The sequence below is a fragment of the Coregonus clupeaformis genome, chromosome 13, assembly GCF_020615455.1.
Source record: "Coregonus clupeaformis isolate EN_2021a chromosome 13, ASM2061545v1, whole genome shotgun sequence".
NCBI lineage: Eukaryota > Metazoa > Chordata > Actinopteri > Salmoniformes > Salmonidae > Coregonus > Coregonus clupeaformis.
The window spans coordinates 51,718,747-51,743,424 of NC_059204.1; the positions used below are offsets into that span (position 1 = coordinate 51,718,747).

Genomic DNA, 24,678 nt, shown 5'->3' on the forward strand with positions numbered 1-24,678 from the left:
TGGGCTAGGTGAGTTGACACTGTTAACCTCCACACTGGCTTTAGGTTTCACTTGTTGGTCTGTCCCAACTATTTTGGCTATTGGCTGGATGCTACCAATGGCTGTTCTTGGCAGAGGTATGTCATGCCGGGTGTGGTTTCTGACAGGGACCTGTACATAGGGTTTGTGTAGCCTTTTGGATCTCTACTAAGCCCTCCCCAACATCTAGTTGTTCTAGCTGCATGTGGTTTTCGGACGTCGACAAAGTTTACAATGGCTTTGGCTTGGACATCTTGGATTGCCATGGCCCCACTGAGTAAGGTAAGACTATGTTCCACAATACTCCCCATTTGTCCTTTAATGACCTTGCTCCTCTATCACATTAAACCCAAGTAAGGGCCTCTCAAGCGTCAGCTGACTAACTAGGAATTGGACATGAATGGATAGATCAGGGTTATCATTCCCAGGTAGGTTGACAGTAACTTCAACCCAGCCATCGAAGGGTATGGTATCTTCATTCACAGCATAAACATCAAGACCTCCGTCGGCTCCAATGAGCTCAGTGAGCGGCCTCACTTTTTGACCAGGTAAGTATTTTTCCTTCCAGGCATATGATCTAAGATGCTCACTTGGGCCGCTTGCTCCCAAGCCATACATGTTACATCAGAGCAGGCATTTCTTTTCTATAAGCTGGGCTACTTTGTCATGTTCTGTGGCCGGCTGGCCTTGTGAGTATACCTTGGGAGAACCACCCCCCGTCCTGCCTCTTTTCTCTACACCAGCTGTCTTGGCGGATGCACGTTGTGAGACCGTACTCCTGCGATTTACACTTTGAGTTCTCAACACTGTGAAACCACCCGGTTGGGACTGTAGCTGCGGCTCGATCACTGGTTGTTCCTGCGCAGTGACCGGCTCCCGTTTCCAGAGTGCTTTAGTCTCTTTAGACAGCCTACTGCTCTATGTCCTTCCCTGTTCAACACATCATGGGGAGCCGTATGGTTTCTCTCTTCTGGGCCCAGACTGTTGGCTTGTGGAACACTGGCATGTATGTACTGGTTGTTTTGACCTTGTCAGGGAGTCTATCATGCTGGTTAAAGCTTCAACCTGCGCACTGAGCTGTTGTATGGTCTTACTCTTGTGTTTATGGTCAGCAACCGCCTCCCCTTTGATACAGTTTTCATTACTATGGCTATCACCAAGCTGTACGCTATGAGCATGTATTGGTTAGGGACAGGTTATTGGGCCTAGCCAATGCTGCCTCTCATTCTCGTTACTGGTTATTTCCATCACATGCCTTAGTATTACTTAGTCAGACACTTTGCTGTCAGAAAGGAGGGGTCTCAACTCCCTGCGAATATGGCTGTGTTTGTGTCTAAGCCCTGGTACACGGTGTGTAAGAATACATCTTGCACTGTCTGTACATCATACCTTATGTCTGTGTTGGCTTCTTTTGACATCAACAGAATTTTCAGTTTCAGCCCTATCATCCTATAGAGAAACTGTTGCGAAGTCTCTTGTTCACTTTGATTAGCGCACATAAGCTCTTGGAATAGTTTGGTACTGTTTTTTTTCCCCTAGGTGACTCTGGAGAAACCCTTTAAGCTCTACTATTGTCATGACGTCTTTGTTCATGAGCATGTCCTTGAAATGTCCAGGCCTTATGAGCCGCAACACGCTTCTGACTATCTCATTTTCACTGCAGTTCTCTTCAATCCCTTCTTCTATCTGTTTGCACGCATTGGTGTAGCTTATGTCTGAAGCGTGGTCGCCTATTTGACCCCCATGAATCTTGAATTCTCTCCGCTGCATGTAAAAGATATCTTAGGGAGACTACACTGTCGTGCTTAGATGGGTGGTGCACGCTCAGAGTGACGGCTACTGTGTGGTGAGTTATCATGTACAGTGCTTTGTTTCACAGCTGTGGGCGGGGTAGGGTTACTTCTACATTGGAGGCGTTTCCTACCTCATAGCTAGAAAGCATTATCTGGTATTCAGTGTCAGTATCGGATGTGTCATTGGCTACGTTAACAACATCAGCTGCATTGGTGGGCGAAGGAGGTGTATTTTCAGACTGATTTTCAGACTTCTGTAGCTCTGACTTGTCTTTGTCTGGTACCGGGCCGACGGTCTTGCCGATCCGATAGTTCTTCAAATGTCAGCGCATGCAGGCGCTTCCTGATGTCCCACACCAGGCCCTTCCTTGCACCATCCGACGTGGCCTCTCTTTATCCCTCACGCACGTCACACAGCTACACAGGCCACACAGTCCCGGATGTCTGTATCACTGGTTCAGCATCCTCCAGCAGGCGAAGCCTATCCCGGAAAAGCCCCCAAGAATCTGTAACAGGCTCCAGACATGAGATCCCACTACAGATAATAAAGTCCTGTTATACACAGGGAGAAAGAAGACACAGGAGATACGTTTGTTTTTCAATCAGGCAGTTTCTTCCTCTTTTTTTTGCTGTAGAGCGTACTCTATACCCCAATTCCCCTGCAGCTCTCCCTAGTGGTACACACTGGATAACAATCAAATCAAATCAAATGTTATTTGTCACATACACGTGTGTAGCAGATGTTATTACGGGTGTAGCGGAATGCTTGTGCTTCTAGCTCCAACAGTGCAGTAATATCTAATAAGTAATATCTAACAATTTCACAACATATGCCCAATACACACAAAACTAGTAAGGAATGGAATTTAAGAATATATATGTGGACAAGCAATGAGAGAGTGGCATGGACTAAGATACAGTAGAATATTATAGAATAGAATGCAGTATATACATATCAGATGAGTAGTGCAAGATATGTAAACATTATTAAAGTGACAAGTGTTCCATTTCTTAAAGTGGCCAGTGATTTCAATAGGCAGCAGCAGCCTCTAATGTGCTAGTGATGGCTATTTAACAGTCAGATGGCCTTGAGATAGAAGCTTTGATTCACCTGTACTGACCTCGCCTTCTGGATGATAGCGGGGTGAACAGGCAGTGGCTTGGGTGGTAGATGTCCTTGATGATCTTTTTGGCCTTCCTGTGACATCGGGTGCTGTATGTGTCTTAGAGGGCAGGTAGTTTGCCCCGGTAATGCGTTCAGCAGACTGCACCACCCTCTGGAGATCCTTGCGGTTGCGGGCGCTGCAGTTGGCGTACTAGGCGGTGATACAGCCCGACAGGATGCTCTCAATTGTGCATCTGTAAAAGTTTGTGAACGAAGTTCGAATAGCAATGGTCGAGGATTTTGGCAGTGCGAGTACAACAGTCGATATGTTGATAGAACTTCGGCAGCCTAGTCCTCAAATTTGCTTTGTTAAAATCCCGCCTACAATAAATGCAGCCTAAGGATATGTGGTTTCCAGTTTGCATAAAGTCCAGTGAAGTTCTTTGAGGGCTGACGTGGTATCGGCTTGAGGGGGGATATACATGGCCGTGACTATAACCGAAGAAAATTATCTTGGGAGATAATACGGTCGGCATTTGATTGTGAGATATTCTAGGTCGGGTGAACAAAAGGACTCGAGTTCCTGTATGTTACTACAATTACACCATGAGTCGTTAATCATGAAACACACACATCCGCCCTTCTGCTTCCCGGAGAGATATTTATTCCTGTCTGCGAGATGAACCAGCAGGCCGCTCCTAGTGCCTCTCCTCCTCTTCCCATTGGAGGTATATGGAAAAAAAACTCTAATAAAAAAACACAACCAATACAAAAACATAACAGATAGAAAAAATACATATATCTTTCTCAAAACACCAAATTGTGACCAACATATTTATGTGCATCACACTATTGTATCATCTATTTTTAGTTGAATTCTGGGTTGAATTGAAACAATAGCTGTTGATGACTTTGCAATGCTATATAGGCCTAAATAGCATCATTGATGATATATGAGTGGTAAAGTATGGTCACATTTAATTTGCTCTGTTAAACCTACCCTTTGGAATGATGTCGATAGCAACAAAGACCTCTCAACAATCATTCTCACGATAGCACAATGGTAATAGTCAGTGACAAATATCATAGCTGGGCTTGGTTAAAAACCTGGATGGGAGACCAAAGGTTAGCTGTAGGTACAGTGCATTCGGAAAGTATTCAGACCTCTTGACTTTTTCCACATTTTGTTATGTTACAGCCTTATTCTAAAATGGATTAAATAGTTTTTTCCCCCTCATCAATCTACACACAATACCCCATAATGACAAAGCAAAAACATGTTTTCAGAAATGTTTACTAATTTATAAAAAATTATTACATTTACATAAGTATTCAGACCCTTTACTCAGTACTTTGTTGAAGCACCTTTGGCAACGATTACAGCCTCCAGTCTTCATGGGTGTGACACTACAAGCTTGGCAAACCTGTATTTGGGGAGTTTCTCCCATTCTTCTCTGCAGATCCTCTCAAGCTCTGACAGGTTGGATGGGGAGCGCAGCAGTTTTCAGGTCTCTCCAGAGATGTTAGATCGGGCTCAGGTCCAGGCTCTGGCTGGGCCACTCAAGGACATTCAGAGATTTGTCCCGAAGCCACTCCTGCGTTGTCTTGGCTGTGTGCTTAGGGTCGTTGTCCTATTGGAAGGTGAACCTTCACCCCAGTCTGAGGTCCTGAGTGCTCCATTAATCTTTGCCTCGGTCCTGACTAGTCTCCCAGTCCCTGCCGCTGAAAACATCCCCACAGCATGATGCTGCCACCACCATGCTTCACCGTAGGGATGGTGCCAGGTTTCCTCCAGACGTGACGCTTGACATTCAGGCCAAAGAGTTCAATCTTGGTTTCATCAGATCAGAGAAACTTGTTTGTCATGGTCTGAGTGTCTTTAGGTGCCTTTTGGCAAACTCCAAGCGGGCTGTCATGTGCCTTTTACTGAGGAGTGGCTTCCATCTGGCCACTCTACCATAAAGGCCTGATTGGTGGAGTGCTGCAGAGATTGTTGTCCTTCTGGAAGGTTCTCCCATCTCCACAGAGGAACTCTGGAGCTCTGTCAGAGTGACCATCTGGTTCTTGGTCAGCTCCCTGACCAAGGCCCTTCTCCCCCGATTGCTCAGTTTGGCCAGGCGGCCAGCTCTAGGAAGAGTCTTGGTGGTTCCAAACTTCTTCCATTTAAGAATGATAGAACCCACTGTGTTCTTGGGGACCTTCAATGCTGCAGACATTTTTTGTTACCCTTCCCCAGATCTGTGCCTCGACACAATCATGTCTCGGAGCTCTACGGACAATTCCTTCGACCTCATGGATTGGTTTTTCCTCTGACATGCACTTTTCAACTGTGGGACCTTATATACAGCGGGGAGAACAAGTATTTGATACACTGCCGATTTTGCAGGTTTTCCTACTTACAAAGCATGTAGAGGTCTGTAATTTTTATCATAGGTACACTTCAAATGTGAGAGACGGAATCTAAAACAAAAATCCAGAAAATCACATTGTATGATTTTAAAGTAATTAATTTGCATTTTATTGCATGACATAAGTATTTGATACATCAGAAAAGCAGAACTTAATATTTGGTACAGAAACCTTTGTTTGCAATTACAGAGATCATATGTTTCCTGTAGGTCTTGACCAGGTTTGCTGTCAGGGCGTGTGTAGGTGTAGTGTAGGAAATCAAATGCAGGACGCCGACTGTAAGTTCCAAATGCTGTATTACTGGCCCAACACAGGCAACAGGACAACTAAGCCCAAACAGCTAAACTACGCACAAGGCGAAAAGGCAAATGCGCACAAACAGGTGCGACAAACGAAGTTTTGCACGAACAAGTGCAACTGTGCTCCAGCGCAGTGGAGAAACTATGCTCAACTGAGCAAACACAACACTGACGAAAAACAATCATACACAACACATGACAAACACAACGAGAAACTTATAGGACACTAATTACGTAAAACAGAAACAGGTGTGACACAAACAGACAAAAGCAAGCGAACATGAAACATCTATCGGTGGCAGCTAGAATTCCGGAGACGACGAGCGCCGAAGCCTGCCCGAACAAGGAGGAGAGGCAGCCTCGGCCGAAACCGTGACATTTGCACACACTGCAGCAGGGATTTTGGCCCACTCCTCCATACAGACCTTCTCCAGATCCTTCAGGTTTCGGGGCTGTCGCTGGGCAATACAGACTTTCAGCTCCCTCCAAAGATTTTCTATTGGGTTCAGGTCTGGAGACTGGCTAGGCCACTCCAGGACCTTGAAATGCTTCTTACGGAGCCACTCCTTAGTTGCCCTGGCTGTGTGTTTCGGGTCGTTGTCATGCTGGAAGACCCAGCCACGACCCATCTTCAATGCTCTTACTGAGGGAAGGAGGTTGTTGGCAAAGATCTCGTGATACATGGCCCCATCCATCCTCCCCTCAATACGGTGCAGTCGTCCTTTCCCCTTTGCAGAAAAGCATCCCCAAAGAATGATGTTTCCACCTCCATGCTTCACGGTTGGGATGGTGTTCTTGGGGTTGTACTCATCCTTCTTCTTCCTCCAAACACGGCGAGTGGAGTTTAGGAAACGTATGATCTCTGTAATTGCAAACAAAGGTTTCTGTACCAAATATTAAGTTCTGCTTTTCTGATGTATCAAATACTTATGTCATGCAATAAAATGCAAATTAATTACTTTAAAATCATACAATGTGATTTTCTGGATTTTTGTTTTAGATTCAGTCTCTCACAGTTGAAGTGTACCTATGATAAAAATTACAGACCTCTACATGCTTTGTAAGTAGGAAAACCTGCAAAATCGGCAGTGTATCAAATACTTGTTCTCCCCACTGTAGATAGGTGAGTGCCTTTCCAAATCATGTCCAATCAATTGAATTTACCACAGGTGGACTCCAATCAAGTTGTAGAAACATCTCAAGGATGATCAATGGAAACAGGATGCACCTGAGCTCAATTTCAATTCTCATAGCAAAGGGTCTGAATACTTATGTAAATGAGGTATTTCTGTTTTATATTTTTAGTAAATGTGCAAACATTTCTAAAAGCCTGTTTTCACTTTGTCATTCTGGGGTATTGTGTGTAGATTGCTGATTGCTGAGGATTTTTATTTATTTAATCCATTTTAGAATAAGGCTGTAATGTAACAAAATGTGGAAAAAGTCAAGGGGTCTGAATACTTTCCGAAGGCACTATAGATCCATTTTCCAGTAGGAGGTGCTGGCCAGCCTATTGTTTTTTGTTCTGATAGTGGATATAACGTTGAAGATCTGACGTTGTTTTAAAGGTACAATTTCAACATATGTTATACAAGGTTTGACATAAATCTGTGGTTGAAATTTCACCCTGAAAATGATGACTTTTTTCAAATCCAATGTATTTACCATGTTGATTCCACATCACAATATGTTGACAAATTACGTTGAAACAACATTGATTCAACCAGTGCGTGCCCAGTGGGTAGACAGCCAGTTTGAAATGTATTAATGGATGTCAGGAAAATTAGGTAATTAGGATTCACTGATGCAAACTTTTGTTTTTTTGCGAGGTTAAGGTTGACCAAATGTATTTTGTCTTCAGATTCACATAAAGAAACCTATTTATTGTGGCTGGCCCCACACTGATGAGATCAACCATTGCTGTAAACTATTAAACTGACTGTTGTGTCCTGTTGTTCTCTTTCAGGTCTTGTGGAGGTCATAGAGCTAACAGAGTAAGCTTTGTTCCTCTCCTCCTCACAATCTACCCTCACTGTTTTACTATTTTTTGCACTATTCCACAGTTTTTGCATGTGAAGAAATACAGGTGTTGGCCTAAGCAAGTGATCAGTTGAAGTGGAAACATTCAAGTTTATGTTACTCATGTGTTTACCTCTTTGCTGAATAGAAACTAAGTTTCATAGCAATTCATAGTACTGTACTGCACATTCTGTCCCTGAAGACCTTGGAAACACAGTAACATCTGAAACTCTTAGCCTGGATTTGCTGACTTTTGAGACTGTTGTCTCCCCTCTCTCTCTCTCTCTCTCTCTCTCTCTCTCTCTCTCTCTCTCTCTCTCTCTCACTAAGAGCTTTAAGACTTTGGGCTCAAGATAAGCCTTCATACGCACAGATAAATGGTTGCAGATTGCGCTTACGTAGTGGGCCCATTTACTGTACTGCTGAAATTCCACTCAATGACTCGTGAAGTGGTGATTTGCAACTTGATGGCTCAATTCTGAAATATAAAATGATTATCTTTTATGTAAAAGGAAATTCACCTTCAATCCTAAGGAGGGAATAGACAACCCAGCAATGGTCATCTCAGATGATGCAGGTAGGCTACCCCTTTAGTGTTCTTCATTACACACCTAAATTCTTTCACCTCTACTGACGTTTTTGGAAAAAGACGATATACTATAGACTTTAACTTTAGACTATAGACTTTAGACTATAGACCTTAAATGTATGTCCACTGTTCCTTCTCTTCTATAACTGTCCCCTGTAGAGCCTTGCTCAGGGCCCACACCGCGTCTCTGCATTCTTAAACGTGAAGAGGGTGAGTCCTTCAGCTTCCACCTGCGTGTGGAGAGGGGCTGCCTTGGTCATGTGATCAGACAGGTGACACCGTGGGGGGTGGCGGAGCGCGGTGGTCTCAGAGACGGGGATCGACTCCTGGAGGTCAATGAGAGCTTTGTGGATGACATCACACACCTAGAGGTCAGATGGCCGATGACCTAGAGCGACTTTTCAGGCGGATTTAACCTAAAATATTGGTCATTATACACATATGTTTTGTTTTATATTTACCCTGATTTTACCAGGTTTACCGTTGTAGTCAAAATACAAATTTTTCAAGAGAGACTTAGCCAAAATTGCACCTAGACTGAACATAACATTCTAACTTGTACAGTGGGTATCATAAGTATTCACCCCCTTGGATATTTTCACATTTTGTTGCCTTACAAAGTGGGATTGAAATAGATCTCATTTAGATTTTTTGTCATTGATCTACACAAAATATTCCATAATGTCAAAGTGAAAAGAAAATTCTACAAATCTGTACAAATGAATAAAAGTACAGTATATAACTAAAATATAGTCGTTGCATAAGTATTCACCCCCTTAGTTTAGGCAAGCCTAAATTAGTTCAGGAGTAACATGTGGCTAAACAAATCACATAATAAGTTACACGGACTCAGTCTGTGTGAAATAATAGGGGTTGACATTTTTTTTTTACCCCTTCATCTGTCCCCCATGCATACAGCATCTGTAAGGTCCCTGAGTCAAGTATTGAATTTAAAGCACAGATTCAACTACAAAGACCAGGGAGCTTTTTGAAATCTTCATAAAGAAGGGCAATGATTGGTAGATGGGTAACAATAACAAATCGGACATTGAATATCTCTTTAAGAATGGTCAAGTTAATAATGATGCTGTGGATGACGTATTAAACCAGCCAGATACATCCAAGCTATAGTCATCCTTCTGAACTGAGCTGCAGGACAGGAAGGAATCTGCTCAGGGACGTCACCATGAGGCCATAGGTGATTTTAAAACAACTACAGAGTTCAATGGCTGTGATGGGAGAAAACTGAGGCTGGATCAACAACATTGTAGTGAATCCACAATAATGACCCAAATGACAGAGTGAAAAGAAGAATACAAATATATAGAATACAAATATTACAAAACATGCATCCTGTATGCAACAAGGCACTAAAGTAATACCACAACAAACATGGCAAAGGTATACACTTTTTGGTCTAAATGCAAAGCCTTATGTTTTGGGGATAATCCCACACAACACATGACTGAGTAATTGCCTCCTTATTTTCAAGCATGGTGGTGGCTGCATCATGGTATGTAATGCTTGATATCTGCAAAGACTGGGGATAAAAAGAAACAGGATGAGGCTAAGGATCTCAGAGTCAAAATCCTAGAAGAAAACATGCTTCAGTTTGCTTTACACCAGACACTGGGAGAGGAATCCACCTTTCTGCAGGACAATAACCTACAACACAAGGCCACATCTATACTGGAGTTGCTTACCATAAAAACAGTGAATGTTCCTGTCAAGTTACAGTTTTTACTTAAATCTGCTTGAAAATCTATGGCAAGACATCAAAATTGCTGTCTAGCCATGATCCCTAACACCTTGACAGAGCTTGAAGAATTTTGAAAACAATTTAGAAAACAATCCAGGTGTGCAAAGCTCTTAGAGACTTACCCAAGAAGACCCAGTAATCGTTGCCAAATGTGTTTCTAACATGTATTGAATCAGAAGGGTGAATACTTATGTATATTAGTATTTTATCTTTCATTAATATTAAAAAAAAGACAATTAAATCCATTTTAGTCCCACTTTGTAACACAATAAAATGTGAAGGGGGGTGAATACGTATGATACCCACTGTATGTCTGTCTTTGTCTCTGTGTGTGAGTCAGGTGGCCATGCGTATAAAGCTTAGTGGGCGCCAGCTGTGTCTGCTGGTGTTGGATGGAGAGGAGTACGACCAGGCGGTGTCACAGGGTCATGACCTCCAGGCCCTAGCCAGAGCACACAGGGGAGAGGGCTGCAGCCCACCCAGGCTCTGCCACATCATCAGAGACACAGCCTCAGGCCTTGGAGTCAACTTCCTGCCTGTGGAAGGTACGCGAGACTGCAGTTGAGAGGAAATTTATACAAATGATGAAATTATTAATTAATCAGAATCAGAGTTAATTGGTTGGTCCTAGAATGGTTGTTGACTTTGTGTCATGCCATGTGAACCCCCTCTAGGGGAGAAGGGCCAGATCTCAGTGAGCCTGTTGAGTGGGGGTCCGGCCGAGAGAGCGGGGGTGCGTCGGGGAGACCGCCTGTTGTGGATCGATGGTGACACGGTGTCAGAGCTCACACACTCTGTTCTCATCAAGATGGTAGGTGGACTTGGACAAACAGACCTCCCTCCACTGTATGGACCAGCCTTTGAGCAATCTGGGTCACGTTAATTAGGGCAAGAAAACATTTTGAAATGGAAAATGAAAACCAGCGGCTCTTATTGGACAAGTCCAGATAGTCGCTCCCTGTTTCAAGCCCTTTTTCTTTGTTTTGTGCCTAATGAACATGACCGGTCTGATACAGCTTGTCCATGTATTGTGTGCAGGTGAAGAAGTGCAGGGACCACATTACCATCCTGGTGATTGACAGTGAGAGTGAGCAGAGCTATGCCCGCAGGCGGATGCCAATCCTACCCACCCTGGCTGGTTCCCACCACAACCTGCCCCATACACCCAGGAAACTCCATCTGGTCCCTGGGCCCGAGGGGTATGGCTTCCTCCTCAGAGAGGAGATGACCCCATCGGGATGCAAAGGTCAGAGGGATGATGATATATGTACAAACAAACTCAACTATGCATACCATATGCAGGAAATAGCTATGACACAAGCAATAACATAAACTATATGGAAAAAACAAGACACACACACACATGCACAGCACACATTCACAAACCCATACACATATATCTATAATCCAGATTGTAACCGTCAGTGTATGTATGTGAAATGCTTTCCTTCTTTAGCCCACGTAATGCGTGAGGTAGACCAAGGCAGCCCGGCTGAGGAGGCAGGCATTGAGGAAGGAGACCTGCTACTGGAGGTCAATGGAGAGGCAGTGGAGTCACTGGGCCATGAGGACATAGTGGACAGAGTACGGAAGAGTGGCCAACAGGTCACCCTTACCACCATCACAGCCAGTGGCCAAGAGTTTTACACGCAGGTAGCTGTGAGCACAGTCATCCCAAGTGTGTGTGTGTTTGTAGCAACGTGCATGCCCCGCCCATATGAGGATTTGTCTTTTTCAGACATCCATTTCCTGTGTTTGAGGGGTGCAAAATCCACTTGTCACTTAAATCTCGCTGGATTGATTGCTTTCATTTTACTCCTCCGACTCTTTCATACTCCTGCTTGTGCCTGTCGTTTTTCTGTTAACGTTACGACTGCGGAAATGTTTGTAATGACCTGTCAAACATCCTGGTAATGGCTGAAATGTGCTCAATGGAATACATTGTCTTTCAAGAATGCTAAAGATTCATCTGGGATTTTAAGCACCGTCTCGATCACTTACATCACAAAATAGAGAAGAACTTTAATTTGATGGGTGTTCATTTTTTGTGTAATAAAAAAAAAAAATCATTTATTACAGTTGAAATGTTTACAAATTAAATGCACTGAAATGAAAGCAACTTCTGAAAATGAACACTCGGATTATAGTGATAATATGTCTGATCTCTCAAACAATTTTTAGATTGGTGTAAACTAGAGTCAAGCGTGTTGATTTTTAATCCGAGGGTAAATGGCATATTATTATTATTATTATTATTATTATTATTATCCTGCTATTGACACACTTGTTGAATTATGCAACTCTGTTCCACCCCTTTATGTTAATGTTTTTATATATGCAAATACACCCATTGTGTTTATGCAAATTAGGCACATATAGTTTTCTTTATTGTAACACAAAATATATAAAAAATTACCTGATACAATAACAACATGTGTGCATTCTAAGAAAAATAAATAAATTGAATACCTGAATTTCCACCAAAATCCCTGAATTCCATTCATTATTAGTCCGTGCCAGTAAAATGATTTATGTGCTATAATTCAGTCAATATATGATGGATTATACAATTTCTAAATTTTGGAGTATCTTCCATTGTCCAACTGTTGCATTTATTAGAATTGTTTTTAAAAACGTTTAACAACTTTGTAGACCGTTGATAGTGTTTGTGTGGTAGGGCTTAATAAACGTCCTTGACTAAAGGGTTCCAGGTTAAATTATAACCAGAGTAAGCAGACATTAAACATTTAAAGTACATATAATGAGCTAATGATTGTTCTCTTTGTTATGTACCCTATTTTACTCCATTCAGTTGGATCTATCCCCTCTGCTCTTCTGTGGGAGTAATGCAGTTGAACAGGTAAAGGAAAAGGAGAACCTAGCCCCACCACCACTCCCAGTTGTAGTGGAGGTTCCAAAGGAAGAACCAGTGGTGCTGCCCACTGTGCCTAGTCCACGACTTTGTGTTCTCCAGAAAGGACCTCTGGGTTTCGGCATCAACTTGGGCTGTTTCCAGGACACCCCTGGAACCTTTGTAAGCCAGGTAGGGCACCGTAGGACACTCATGGACACACACTAGCTGTTGGGCAGCAATAGGCTTACTAAAGATGTGATGTCTCCAGCAGTGAGATGAGAAAATTAAGTTTTTTACTCAAACCAGAGATTACACTGAATTATTGTATTTACAAGGAGCTGAGAAGAATTATATTTATTATAAAATGTAAGGTAAAAAGGTCCAATGGAGCTGTTTTGATCTCAATATCAAATCATTTCTGGGTAAAAATTAAGTGCCTTACTGTAATATTTTTCTATTAAAATGGTCAAAAAGAAACAAAAATAGCTTCTTAGCAAAGAACAATTTCTCAAGCAAAAATTTAGCTAGGACTGTCTGAGAGTGGTCTGAGTGAGGGGCCTAATTGGACGAGTCTAATGGGAGGGATATAAAACCTGAAAACTAGCTGTTATTGGCAGAGAGGTTTGAAACTCTCTTTGTTATTGGTCTATTAACTTATACCGCCTGGTGATGTCGCCAGGCAGGCCAAAACTACATCCCACCAAAACAGGCAGATATTTTGGGTGGTCTTTTCAAACAGCTCTTACACCAAAACGGCACTATCATCATTTTCATAATTTCCCAGTATTATTCCAACCTCATAGTGTGGAAATATATATAAAACACAGGAAAATTATAATTTTGACTGCACTGGGCCTTTAAAGAGGTGAAATTAGACAGTTGATGGCCTTCTAATATGGAAATTATGTCGATTTTTTGGGGTCCTCTAGGTGGCACTGGGGGGCTCTGGGAGTAGAGCAGGACTACAGGTAGGGGACGTGGTGATGGAGGTGAACGGACAGAACATGGAGGAGAATTGTCTGGAGGATGTGATGGTTCTGGTTCAGGAGGGAGGACATTATCTCTCTCTTCTGGTTGTGGAGAAGAGTGGGTACAACAAGCTCGAACAGAGCCAGAGCCCCTTCACTACTGTAGAGGCTACGGTGAGAGAACAGGTCCTTAGGAGATTGTACTGTAGCCTATGTATTTATTATCTTTAATAAATTATCACATCTAATTGATCTTGTTATTGATCTCTACAGATGGAGGAGGAAACTGATGTGAAATCTGCCCTGTGAGTGACCGAAAATTACCCAAGCACCTGTATATCTGAGAGCGTATACTAGGACCCATACTCATCCAGCATCATTGCCACTAAAGGGTAAAGAAAGTGTTAACCCCTGTAGGTAATATAAGTGGTCTAAATATGATTCAAATTCAATCTGAGGGAGATGATACAAAAACTATTTCTGTGAGGAGGCATGTCTTTAGAGGGTCCAGATGATGACCCCGATGAAGAGCACAACCACAGCTGCCAGAAACCAACCCCAAAAGACAGAAGAGATCTTGGTCTCAACTTGAACCACACAATCTGCTGTGCTATGGATCAAGATGAAGAAAATACCTAAATAAAGTGGTAGATATCAGTATTGTAACCTCTATCCATGAAGATCGACTGTAGGTTGTTATCCTATTAGATTATTGTTGTTTGATTCATGTATTTAAACTTGAATATGTTGATGTAATTTGGCCTGAACTTGGAACTTATGTATTTTACAACATTGAACATGAATGTTCTATATGATGCTACCTGAAACAGCAAATGAATAATGACTGCAGAATTGGAAGTTTTATCCCCCTCTATTATTTGTCTTTCTCACCAAGAATGGAAATAGGCATAATACAGTGCCTTCAGAAAGTATTCACACCCCTTGACTTTTTCCACATTTTGTTGTGTTACAGCATGAATTTAAAATGGATTTACAGAATAAAACTATTCCTAAAACATGCATCCTGTTTGCAACAAGGCACTTAAGTAATACAGCAAAAAATGTGGCAAAGCAATTCATGTTTTCTCCTGAATACAAAGTGTTATGTTTGGGGCAAATCCAATACAACACATTACTGAGTACCACTCTTCATATTTTCAAGCATAGTGGTAGCTGCATCATGTTATGAGTATGCTTGTAATCGTTAAGGACTGGGGATAAAAAATAAACAGAATGGAGCTAAGCACAGGCAAAATCCTAGAGGAAAACCTGGTTCAGTCTGCTTTCCACCAGAGTTACAGTTTTGACTTAAATCTGCTTGAAAATCTATGGCAAGACTTGAAAATGGTTATCTAGCAATGATCACCAACACATTTGACAGAGCTTGAAGAATTTTGAAAAGAATAATGGCAAATATTGTACATTCCAGGTGTGCAAAGCTCTAAGAGACTTACTCAGAAAGACTCACAGCTGTAATCGCTGCCAAAGGTGATTCTAACAAGTATTGACACAGGGGTGTGAATACTTATGTAAATGACATATTTCTGTATTTCATTTTCAATAAATGTGCAAACATTTCTAAAAACATGCTTTCACTTTGTAATTTAGGGGTATTGTGTGTAGATGCGTGAGATGTTCTATTTATTTATTAATTTTGAATGCAGTCTGTAACAACAAAATGAGGAATAAGTCAAGGGGTATACATAGGCCTGTATATAAATGCAACAAAGAAACAATAAGCTTAGCATTTTTTACATTCAGACATACAATTGATTAATATTATAGATCCCCAAGCCCTGAGTGCATCCTTTCCCCCATCTGCTCTGATATAACAAATAACATCAGTGAAAGCAATATGGCAGAAGTCTGCTATAGGGATATGTGTGTACAGTGCTTTTTCAGATCAGATATAGTGGAAGGAAAGTGTGGAGATTTACTCACACTGGGTTCAATTTGTTACAGTCTGTTGTTGCCATGAAAAACAGATTTTTTACCTTTGAGAAAGAGAAAGATTAGGTGGGGGGAAAGAATAAGAAGCACACACTAGTTTACATCAATTCAGTGTCCATGCGTTACATGAGGCAGCGCTGCAGCTATTTCTGTTCAGGCAATTCATAAGGCAGCCCCACTTGAAGGGTCCTTCCAGCTAAAGGTGACATTCGCAGTTGCAGCGGACAAGCCGGTTAGAGAAGTCATAAAAATTACTCCAAAAATAAAGCATCATGGCACAGGCAGTCCAGAAACTGGTGGCCAAAGTACCTACTTTGATCGGAGGTAAGTCTAATTATTTTGTTTGGACATTAGCTAAACGTTGACGCTATTAAAACATGCATGTTATTGCAGTCCGGCTGATAGTCAAGCGTGCCTGGTTTAGCTGGCTATGCTAACTACGTTAGCATATCCTTCCGACTGCAGCTAACTACTCAAGTTTGATAGCTAACTAACGATTGACAACGAACAAACCGTCCCCCCTTAATCTCGAATTAAAACGTGTCTCCAGATGAACGTTAGCTAGCTAGCTATATGACGTTACTCATTTTAGTACTGTAGTTAGTAACTAACGTTAACTAACGTTAACCTGTTAGCTAGCTGGCTAACGGTAACTACCTATGTAGCCACAGATTAATATTTGATGTAGGCAGCTAAATGTCAATCTCAGTTGTTTTTGACAATCTGAGTCACCTGACCTAGCTCTCACCTGTAGTCTGATTTAATCAGGCTGTAATACACAATTCATTGGTATATACAGTCTGACGCTAATGCGTACAAAATTCGTGTAAATGGACGGCAGGTAGCCAAGCGGTTAGTGTTGGGCCAGTATCCGAAAGGTCGCTGGTTCGAACACCCTAACAACAAAGTGAAAAATCTGTTATGCCCTTGAGTAAGGCACTTAACCCTAATGTGCTCCAGGGGCGCCATACTACTATGGGCTGACCCTGTAAAACAACACATTTCACTGGATGGCAGATGGATAGATATAATACCAGTCAAATGTTTGGACACCTGCTCATTCAAGGGGTTTTCTTAATTTTAACTCTTTAATTATGTTTTTACGTTGTAGAATAATAGTGAACACATCACAACTATGAAATAACACATATGGAATCATGTAGTAACCAAAAGTGTTAAGCAAATGAAAATATATTTGAGATTCTTCAAATAGCCACCCTTTGCCTTGATGAGAGCTTTGCACACTCTTGGCATTCTCTCAACCAGCTTCACCTGGAATGCTTTTCTAAACAGTCTTGAATGAGTTCCCACATGCTGAGCACTTGTTGGCTTCTTTTCCTTAACTCTGCCGCCTGACTCATCCCAAACCATCTCAATTGGGATGAGATCGGGGGATTGTGGAGGCCAGGTCATCTGATGCAGCACTCAATCACTCTCCTTCTTGGTAAAATAGCCCTAGAGGTGTGTTGGGTCATTGTCCTGTTGAAAAACAAATTATAGTCCCACTAAGCCCAAACCAGATGGGATGGTGTATCGCTGCAGAATGCTGTGGTAGCCATACTGGTTAAGTGTGCCTTGAATTCTAAATAAATCAGACTTGTCACCAGCAAAGCACCCCCACACCATAACACCTCCTCCATGCTTTACAGGGCGAACTACACATGCGTTGATCATCCGTTCACCCACACCGCGTCTCACAAAGACACGACGGTTTGACCCAAAAATCTCTAATTTGGACATTTCCACTGGTCTAATGTCCATTGCTCGTGTTTCTTGGCCCAAGCAAGTCTCTTCTTCTTATTGGTGTCCTTTAGTAGTGGTTTCTTTGCAGCAATTCGACCATGGAGGCCTGATTTACAGTCTGCTCTGAACAGTTGATGTGTCTGTTACTTGAACTCTGTGAAGCATTGATTTGGGCTGCAATCTGAGGTGCAGTGAACTCTAATGAACTTATCCTCTGCAGCAGAGGTAACTCTGGGTCTTCCTTTCCTGTGGCGGTCCTCATCAGAGCCAGTTTCATCATAGCGCCTGATGGATTTTGCGACTGCAAAGTTCTTGAAATTTTCCAGATTGACTGACCTTCGTCTTAAAGTAATGATGGACTGTCATTTCTCTTTGCTTATTTGAGCTGTTCTTGCCATAATATGGACTTGGTCTTTTACCAAATAGGGCTATCTTCTGTATACCCCCCTACCTTGTCACAACACAACTGATTGGCTCAAACGCTTTAAGAAGAAAATTCCACAAATTAACTTTTAAACAAGGCACACCTGTTAATTGAAATGCATTCCAGGTGACTACCTCATGAAGCTGGTAGAGAGAATGCCAAGAGTGTGCAAAGCTGTCAAGGCAAAGGGTGGCTACTTTGAAGAATCTCAGAATCTGTTTTATTTTATTTCTCTTTACAAGCCAGAATGTTCAATTACATTTAAACTTACTCTACAGGTTGTCTGTGCGGTTTGTCCTTCAACAGGTCGAAATATGGTTCGGTTTGGCACTGAGGCATAGTTAGTTTTATATTTGTCAATGGCTATCAATACTCAAAGAAATCAAAAATGTTTTTAAAAGGGTGATTGTTCTCCACGCTCCTCTAATTCAGAATATACCATTTTCATTGTCATAGCATACTTGGTTCAATAACTATTGACAAGAACCTCATATCCAATAAAACGTACTTTACTTCGGTGCCGACACATGTAATGTAGAACCGAATCATATACCTACCGGCTCTCTAAAAAGTTGGTTAAACGATACTTTCCTGTGGATATTTTGTCTCAAATTTCAAGCAGCTGAAGGACAAACCGCACAGACAAACTGTAAAGTTTAAATGTAATTTTATTCAACATTCTGGCTTGTAGGGAATATTTACACGATGTTGCAGGTATTTGCTTCAGGCTGTATATACCAATTAATTGTATCTCGCCTGTAAACTAATTTTTATGCTGGCTAGCTATGTTTCTTGTCTAGCTTGACCCAGCAGCGTGCAGCAGAGGACACATTTCATGACATGTACATTGTTTTTTCAGCCGCTGCCACCTACACCAAGCCCCGTCTAGCGACCTTCTGGCACTATGCTAAAGTCGAGCTTGTGCCCCCTTCCCCTGCCGAGATTCCCCAGGCCATTGTTGGCATCAAAAACATCCTCACCGGTGTCAACAGTGGACGCCTTGGACAGACCACAGTGAAGGTGAAAACTGAGAAGATTACTTGAGTGTGAATTACTGTATAAGTAGCTAGCTAATTCTTTATTTTGCCCATTGGACTCTGACTGTGGGTGTTGTGACCTATCCAAAATCTAACAAGTAGTCCCTTCATAAACAAAAATAAGTGCTTAAGATTGACGTAAGCCACAATCCACTAGAGTAAACATTAGGCCTACACCCTAACCATTTGGGAAATATGGAATTCTCTCTTGTCCCTGAATATATTCACATGTTGTTTTAAGGTGTGACTTGCTGGGATTTGTGTGGCATTAATCTCAATATGCTTTTGTTACAGGATGCATTCAGAAATGGATTGGTGTGCACTGAAGTGTTGATGTGGTTCTACATTGGAGAGTGCATCGGGAAAGGAGGCATTGTTGGATACGCCGTTTAAATCTGACTGTCTTGTTGCTCTGCTGAGTGTTATATGCTCTTAACTTCCACCTCCAAACTGTGGAGATCCAATTAATAAATGTATATTGTTTAAAGAACTTTAGCACTGTGTAACGTGGAACATTTACAACTCTATCATATTTTGTTTGACACTACAGGACTGCTATCAAAAATATTGAAGTTGCCAACTTTCTTCTGAGATGTTTTAGTGGAAAATATACTGAACAAAAATAGAAACGCAACAATTTTAAGATTTTACTGAGTTAATCAGTCAATTGAAATAAATTAATTAGGCCCTAATCTATGGATTTCACATGACTGGGAATACAGGTATGCATCTGTTGGTCACCGATACCTTAAAATGGGCCTCACGATCTTATCACGGTAGGTTTGTGTATTCAAATTGCCAATCGATAAAATGCAATTGTGTTTGTTGTCCGTAACTTATGCCTGCCCATACCATAACCCCACCCCCAGGGGCACTGTTTACAAAGTTGACATCAGAAAATCGCTCAACCGTACACATGGTCTGCGGTTGGACGGACTGCCAAATTCTCTAAAACGACGTTGCCTCCAACTTATGGCTTATGGTAGAGAAATGAACATTCAATTCTCTGGCAACAGCTCTGGTGGACATTCCTGCAGTCAGCATGCCAATTGCATGCTCCCTCAACTTGACAACTGCACATTTGAGTGGCCTTTTGTCCCCAGCACAAGGTGCACGTGTGTCATGAGCATGCTGTTTAATCAGCTTCTTGATATGCCACACCTGTCAGGTGGATGGATTTTCTTGGCAAAGGAGAAATGCTCACTAACAGGGAAACAAAATGAGAGCAATAAGCTTTTTGTGCGTATGGAACATTTCTGGGATATTTTATTTCATCTCATGAAACATGGGACCAACACTTTACATGTTGCGTTTATTTTTGTTCAGTGTATTTATAAAAGTAGACATTTCAACAATTTGTATACACACACAAAATCCAAGTGCAGTTGAAGGTTGACAAAGATTTAATTTCTGGTTACTTTTGCCACCTCAACTCTGGAAAGGGGGTAGAATTATGTTTAGTAAAAGCACAAATGCTGATTGGTTAAAGTTAGACATTCCTGTGCGTGGAGAAGTCACAAAGCGTTTGCAGAGCCTTTGACTACAGAAAGTGTCAAGTGGAGTCTAAATCCAACCTTCGATAGATGAAGCTTGGGTTTGGGACGATATTAAGTAATGATAGACATCTCCTCTCGCTCCCGGCTCTCTGACAGTGTTTGCACAATGTTCTCCAAGTACCTGCGGAACCCCTGGCGCACACCCTCAGGATCTTCCTCCAGGTTAGAGTGGCTCAATGGTAACCTGTTCAAATGCGAAGCTACACACACACACAAAAACATGTCAAAGAAATCCAACTGACAATTGTGTCCTCATTATTGGTATGAATTGAAAAGCAGTGGTGTATGTCCTGGCTTTAAAGGCCCAGTACAGTCAAATGTGATTTCCTGTGTTTTATATATTTTTCTACACAGGTTGCAATAATATACTGTGAAAATGACATTGTCGTTTTAGTTTAAGGGCTGTTTTAAAAGACTGCCTGAAATTTCCGCCTGTTTTGGTGGGATGGAGTTTTGGCCTTCCTGGTGACATCACTAGGTGGTATAAGTTAATAGACCAATAACAGCTAGTTTTCAGGTTTTATATACCTCCCATTAGGCTCATCCAATTAGGTCCCTCACTCAGACAGTCCTAGCTAAAATCTTGCTCGAGAAATTGCTATTTGCTAAGAAGCTATTTATGACCATTTTATTTGGAAAAAAACAACAGTAAGGTACTTAATTGTTATCCAGAAATGATTTGATATTGAGAACTGCTACATTGGTCCTTAAGTGGCATGATGACAAATGGCATGTACAGTCGTGGTCAAGTTTTGAGAATGACACGTACATTTTCACCAAGTCTGCTGCCTCAGTTTTTATGATGGCAATTTGCATATACTCCAGAATGTTATGAAGAGTGATCAGAAGAATTGCAAAGTCCCTCTTTGCCATGAAAATGAACTTGATCCCCAAAAAACATTTCCACTGCATTTCAGCCCTGCCACAAAAGGACCAGCTGACATCATGTCAGTGATTCTCTCGTTAACACAGGTGAGAGTGTTGACGAGGACAAGGCTGGAGATCACTCTGTCATGCTGACTGAGTTAGAAATAACAGACTGGAAGCTTTAAAAGGAGGGTGGTGCTTGAAATCATTGTTCTTCCTCTGTTAACCATGGTTACCTGCAAGGAAACGTGCCGTCATCATTGCTTTGCACAAAAAGGGCTTCACACGCAAGGATATTGCTGCTAGTAAGATTGCACCTAAATCAACCATTTATCGGATCATCAAGAACTTCAAGGAGAGAGGTTCAATTGTTGTGAAGAAGACTTCAGGGCGCACAAGAAAGTCCAGCAAGCGCCAGGACCGTCTCCTAAAGTTGATTCAGCTGCGGGATCGGGGCACCACCACTGCGGAGCTTGCTCAGGAATGGCAGCAGGCAGGTGTGAGTGCATCTGCAAGCACAGTGAGGCGAAGACTTTTGGAGGATGGCCTGGTGTCAAGAAGGTCAGCGAGGAAGCCACTTCTCTCCAGGAAAAACATCAGGGACAGATTGATATTGTGCAAAAGGTACAGGGATTGGACTGCTGAGGACTGGGGAAAGTCATTTTCTCTGATGAATCCCCTTTCCGATTGTTTGGGGCATCCGGAAAAAAGCTTGTCCGGAGAAGACAAGGTAAGCGCTACCATCAGTCCTGTGTCATGCCAACAGTAAAGCATCCTGAGACCATTCATGTGTGGGGTTGCTTCTCAGCCAAGGGAGTGGGCTCACTCACAATTTTGCCTAAGAACACAGCCATAAATAAAGAATGGTACCAAGACATCCTCTGAGAGCAACTTCTCCCAACCATCCAAGAACAGTTTGGTGACAAACAATGCCTTTTCTAGCATGATGGAGCACCTTGCCATAAGGCAAAAGTGAAAACTAAGTGGCTTGGGGAACAAAAAACATCGAAATGTTGGGTCCATGGCCAGGAAACTCCCCAGACCTTAATCCCATTGAGAACTTGTGGTCAATCCTCAAGAGGCAGGTGGACAAACAAAAACCCACAAACTCCAAGCATTGATTATGCAAGAATGGGCTGCCATCAGTCAGGATGTGGCCCAGAAGTTAATTGACAGCATGCCAGGGCGAATTGTAGAGGTCTTGAAAAAGAAGGGTCAACACTGCAAATATTGACTCTGCATAAACTTAATGTATTTGTCAATAAAAGCCTTTAACCCTTATGGAATGCTTGTAATTATACTTCAGTATACCATAGTAACATCTGACAAAAATATCTAAAAACACTGAAGCAGCAAACTTTGAAGACCAATACTTGTGTCATTCTCAACTTTTGACCACGACTGTACTCGAACAAGGTTCCTTTAGCAGCAGGGGCATTGGAAATATATGTCATTCAAAGGAAAGACGCTCCTACACAGTGCACTAGAAAAAAAGATACATAATGTAACAAGCTTGTTGATAATTAGTCCTACCTAGGTTGGGTCGTCCGTTATCTACTCCACTGCCAGGCTTGTGGTGGGCCATCAGCAGACACTGGCTGTCCTGCAGCCCCTGTGAGGAGATGAACATGGAGTACCATGTCTCTACTTCCGTTAGGTGGCGTGGCATGTCTGGGTTGAACACTATCACCACACCGTTGGAGTCTTTCATCAACGCTGGCCAGCATGACTCAAACCTGCATCAGAAGAGACAAGTTGGTAGAATGGTAGCTTTGATTCGATTGACATAACTGCAATGCAGTACTCTTGTTTTGCTGTGAATGATGATGGCCAGATTAATAAATTACACTACTGAACCGGTTATTTGACTGATTCTGTGAGCGAGTTTCTGTGTTAGATGTACATTTCAATTGTGAAATGGGCTTGAAAAGTGTTTGAAATAGCCCTATTGGTCCTGACTTGAAATCACCAGCACAGTCCCAAAGTTCCACCTCACATGTCCAGGATTTGTCCCCACTTCCCTCATTCTGAGATTCGAACTCCAGTATCCTTGGAACAACACAACAATGGTTAAATGGTGCACAAGCCATCATTTGGAGTTGTAGACATCTACCAAGCTTTTGCTGAATGATTGATTGACACATAATCTGATGCTGGGACTGGGAGATATGAGTCCTCAATTTACCTGACACCTTGAGTAGGACAGTACTCCCCTCCTACTGTCTCCACTGTGTCAGAGAGAAAGTTGGCTAGAACAGTTTTTCCAGACTGAAACACAATGGAAGATCTGTTTAATCAATTTTCACTGGAGAGATAGCTAGCAATATCTTGTATTACAACCCATCTAACCTAGACTGGTCCCACATCTGTTTGTACTCTTGTCAACTCCATTGCTGTAATTGTCAAGAGAGTGTTTGGAATGCCAATTCCATAAGGAGTTGTCAAAGAAAGCAGAAACAGACTCGCACCCAGGCTACATCTTACCAACGAATCCAAACAATTAATCATTGCTAGCCAGCTCAAGCCAGCCACAAAAATATATACACACAAGCCCAAGGTTGCAGAAAATAGCTCTTTCGTCTTACCTCACTTGGTCCAATTAAAAGTATTTTTGCTTTAAACATCTCCCCTTCTCTTGTGTTGATAGCTTGTCCAGATTAGCTAGCAGCTAGCGGGCTAACGTTAGCTAATTAGCAGTACCAAGCTGCTAAATGCAAGCTACTCAACAATGAGAAAAGGTAGATAGCTAGCTTTTAAAACAATATGCAAACGTTCTTCTAATTCCAATACTTTCTAGTTCTAGCACGATATATAGCTAACACATGCAACGTAAAACATCCCTTGCTAACTAGCTAGTGATGACGTGTGTAAACATATTCGTCATCTCTATGGTTTCCAAGGCAGACAGGGTTGCCAGGTTTTGCAGAAATGTCAAGAACAATGACCAAATCAAATCCTGTCAATTTGCACTTTTATTTTTCTGTACTATTTCTTTTCTGCAGCAAGAGGAGATTCCACTATATCCAATAAATCCTTTTTCCATAACGTTATCGAGCGAATTAAGAAGGAATATCGACGTAATTTGTGTCGACGTCTCCATCAAATAATTATTCTTGACAGTTTAACGTGAAGTTCAAGGAATTTGACTATGTTACAAGAGAAAAGATAATTCAACCCTATTAAACTCCCCACGTCATGTTCCATTAATGTATGTCGATTTAAAGTGGAACTGACAGCGTTTTAGCAACATTAAATCTTATTCAAATCTGTTCATATACACCTCCAGGA

At 41.9% G+C, this 24,678-nt stretch overlaps 3 protein-coding genes across 3 annotated transcripts in view; 2 read left to right on the top strand and 1 right to left on the bottom strand.

Annotated features, from left to right (window-relative positions):
- The window catches only part of pdzd3b (PDZ domain containing 3b), a 38,631-nt gene extending 23,813 nt beyond the window's left edge, over positions 1-14,818 (top strand). Inside the window, exons 2-11 of the mRNA XM_041894553.1 lie at positions 7,591-7,618; positions 8,156-8,220; positions 8,392-8,603; positions 10,332-10,536; positions 10,666-10,802; positions 11,030-11,237; positions 11,448-11,644; positions 12,804-13,034; positions 13,775-13,987; positions 14,087-14,818. Of these exons, the coding sequence (XP_041750487.1) occupies positions 7,591-7,618; positions 8,156-8,220; positions 8,392-8,603; positions 10,332-10,536; positions 10,666-10,802; positions 11,030-11,237; positions 11,448-11,644; positions 12,804-13,034; positions 13,775-13,987; positions 14,087-14,122 (1,532 nt within the window). The 3' untranslated portion in view covers positions 14,123-14,818. The remainder of the gene's footprint in view (positions 1-7,590; positions 7,619-8,155; positions 8,221-8,391; positions 8,604-10,331; positions 10,537-10,665; positions 10,803-11,029; positions 11,238-11,447; positions 11,645-12,803; positions 13,035-13,774; positions 13,988-14,086) is intronic.
- Positions 14,819-15,939: 1,121 nt separating this feature from the next.
- On the top strand, positions 15,940-19,462 carry atp5l (ATP synthase, H+ transporting, mitochondrial F0 complex, subunit g). The gene is made up of 3 exons (XM_041894555.2): positions 15,940-16,087; positions 18,790-18,950; positions 19,262-19,462. Exons 1-3 carry the CDS (start codon positions 16,036-16,038, stop codon positions 19,358-19,360), a joined length of 312 nt encoding a protein of 103 aa, XP_041750489.1. The 5' UTR covers positions 15,940-16,035; the 3' UTR covers positions 19,361-19,462.
- An 890-nt stretch (positions 19,463-20,352) lies between these two features.
- ift22 (intraflagellar transport 22 homolog (Chlamydomonas)) lies at positions 20,353-24,285 on the bottom strand. Its single transcript, XM_041894554.1, has 5 exons — positions 23,976-24,285; positions 23,576-23,658; positions 23,350-23,439; positions 22,924-23,126; positions 20,353-20,723 (listed from the first exon to the last, which is right to left on the bottom strand). The coding sequence occupies exons 1-5, from the start codon at positions 24,012-24,014 to the stop codon at positions 20,575-20,577; spliced, it is 564 nt and encodes a 187-aa protein (XP_041750488.1). The 5' UTR covers positions 24,015-24,285; the 3' UTR covers positions 20,353-20,574.
- Positions 24,286-24,678: the final 393 nt, after the last annotated feature.

Coding starts and splice junctions, on each gene's coding strand:
- atp5l (XM_041894555.2), top strand. CDS start 16,036: ATGGCACAGGCAGTCCAGAAACTGGTGGCCAAAGTACCTACTTTGATC. Junction 16,088..18,789: donor AGTACCTACTTTGATCGGAG/GTAAGTCTAATT, acceptor TTGTTTTTTCAG/CCGCTGCCACCTACACCAAG. Junction 18,951..19,261: donor TTGGACAGACCACAGTGAAG/GTGAAAACTGAG, acceptor CTTTTGTTACAG/GATGCATTCAGAAATGGATT.
- ift22 (XM_041894554.1), bottom strand. CDS start 24,014: ATGTTTAAAGCAAAAATACTTTTAATTGGACCAAGTGAG. Junction 23,127..23,349: donor GACTGTGCTGGTGATTTCAA/GTCAGGACCAAT, acceptor CTTCTGATGCAG/GTTTGAGTCATGCTGGCCAG. Junction 20,724..22,923: donor TAACGGACGACCCAACCTAG/GTAGGACTAATT, acceptor GTGTGTGTGTAG/CTTCGCATTTGAACAGGTTA.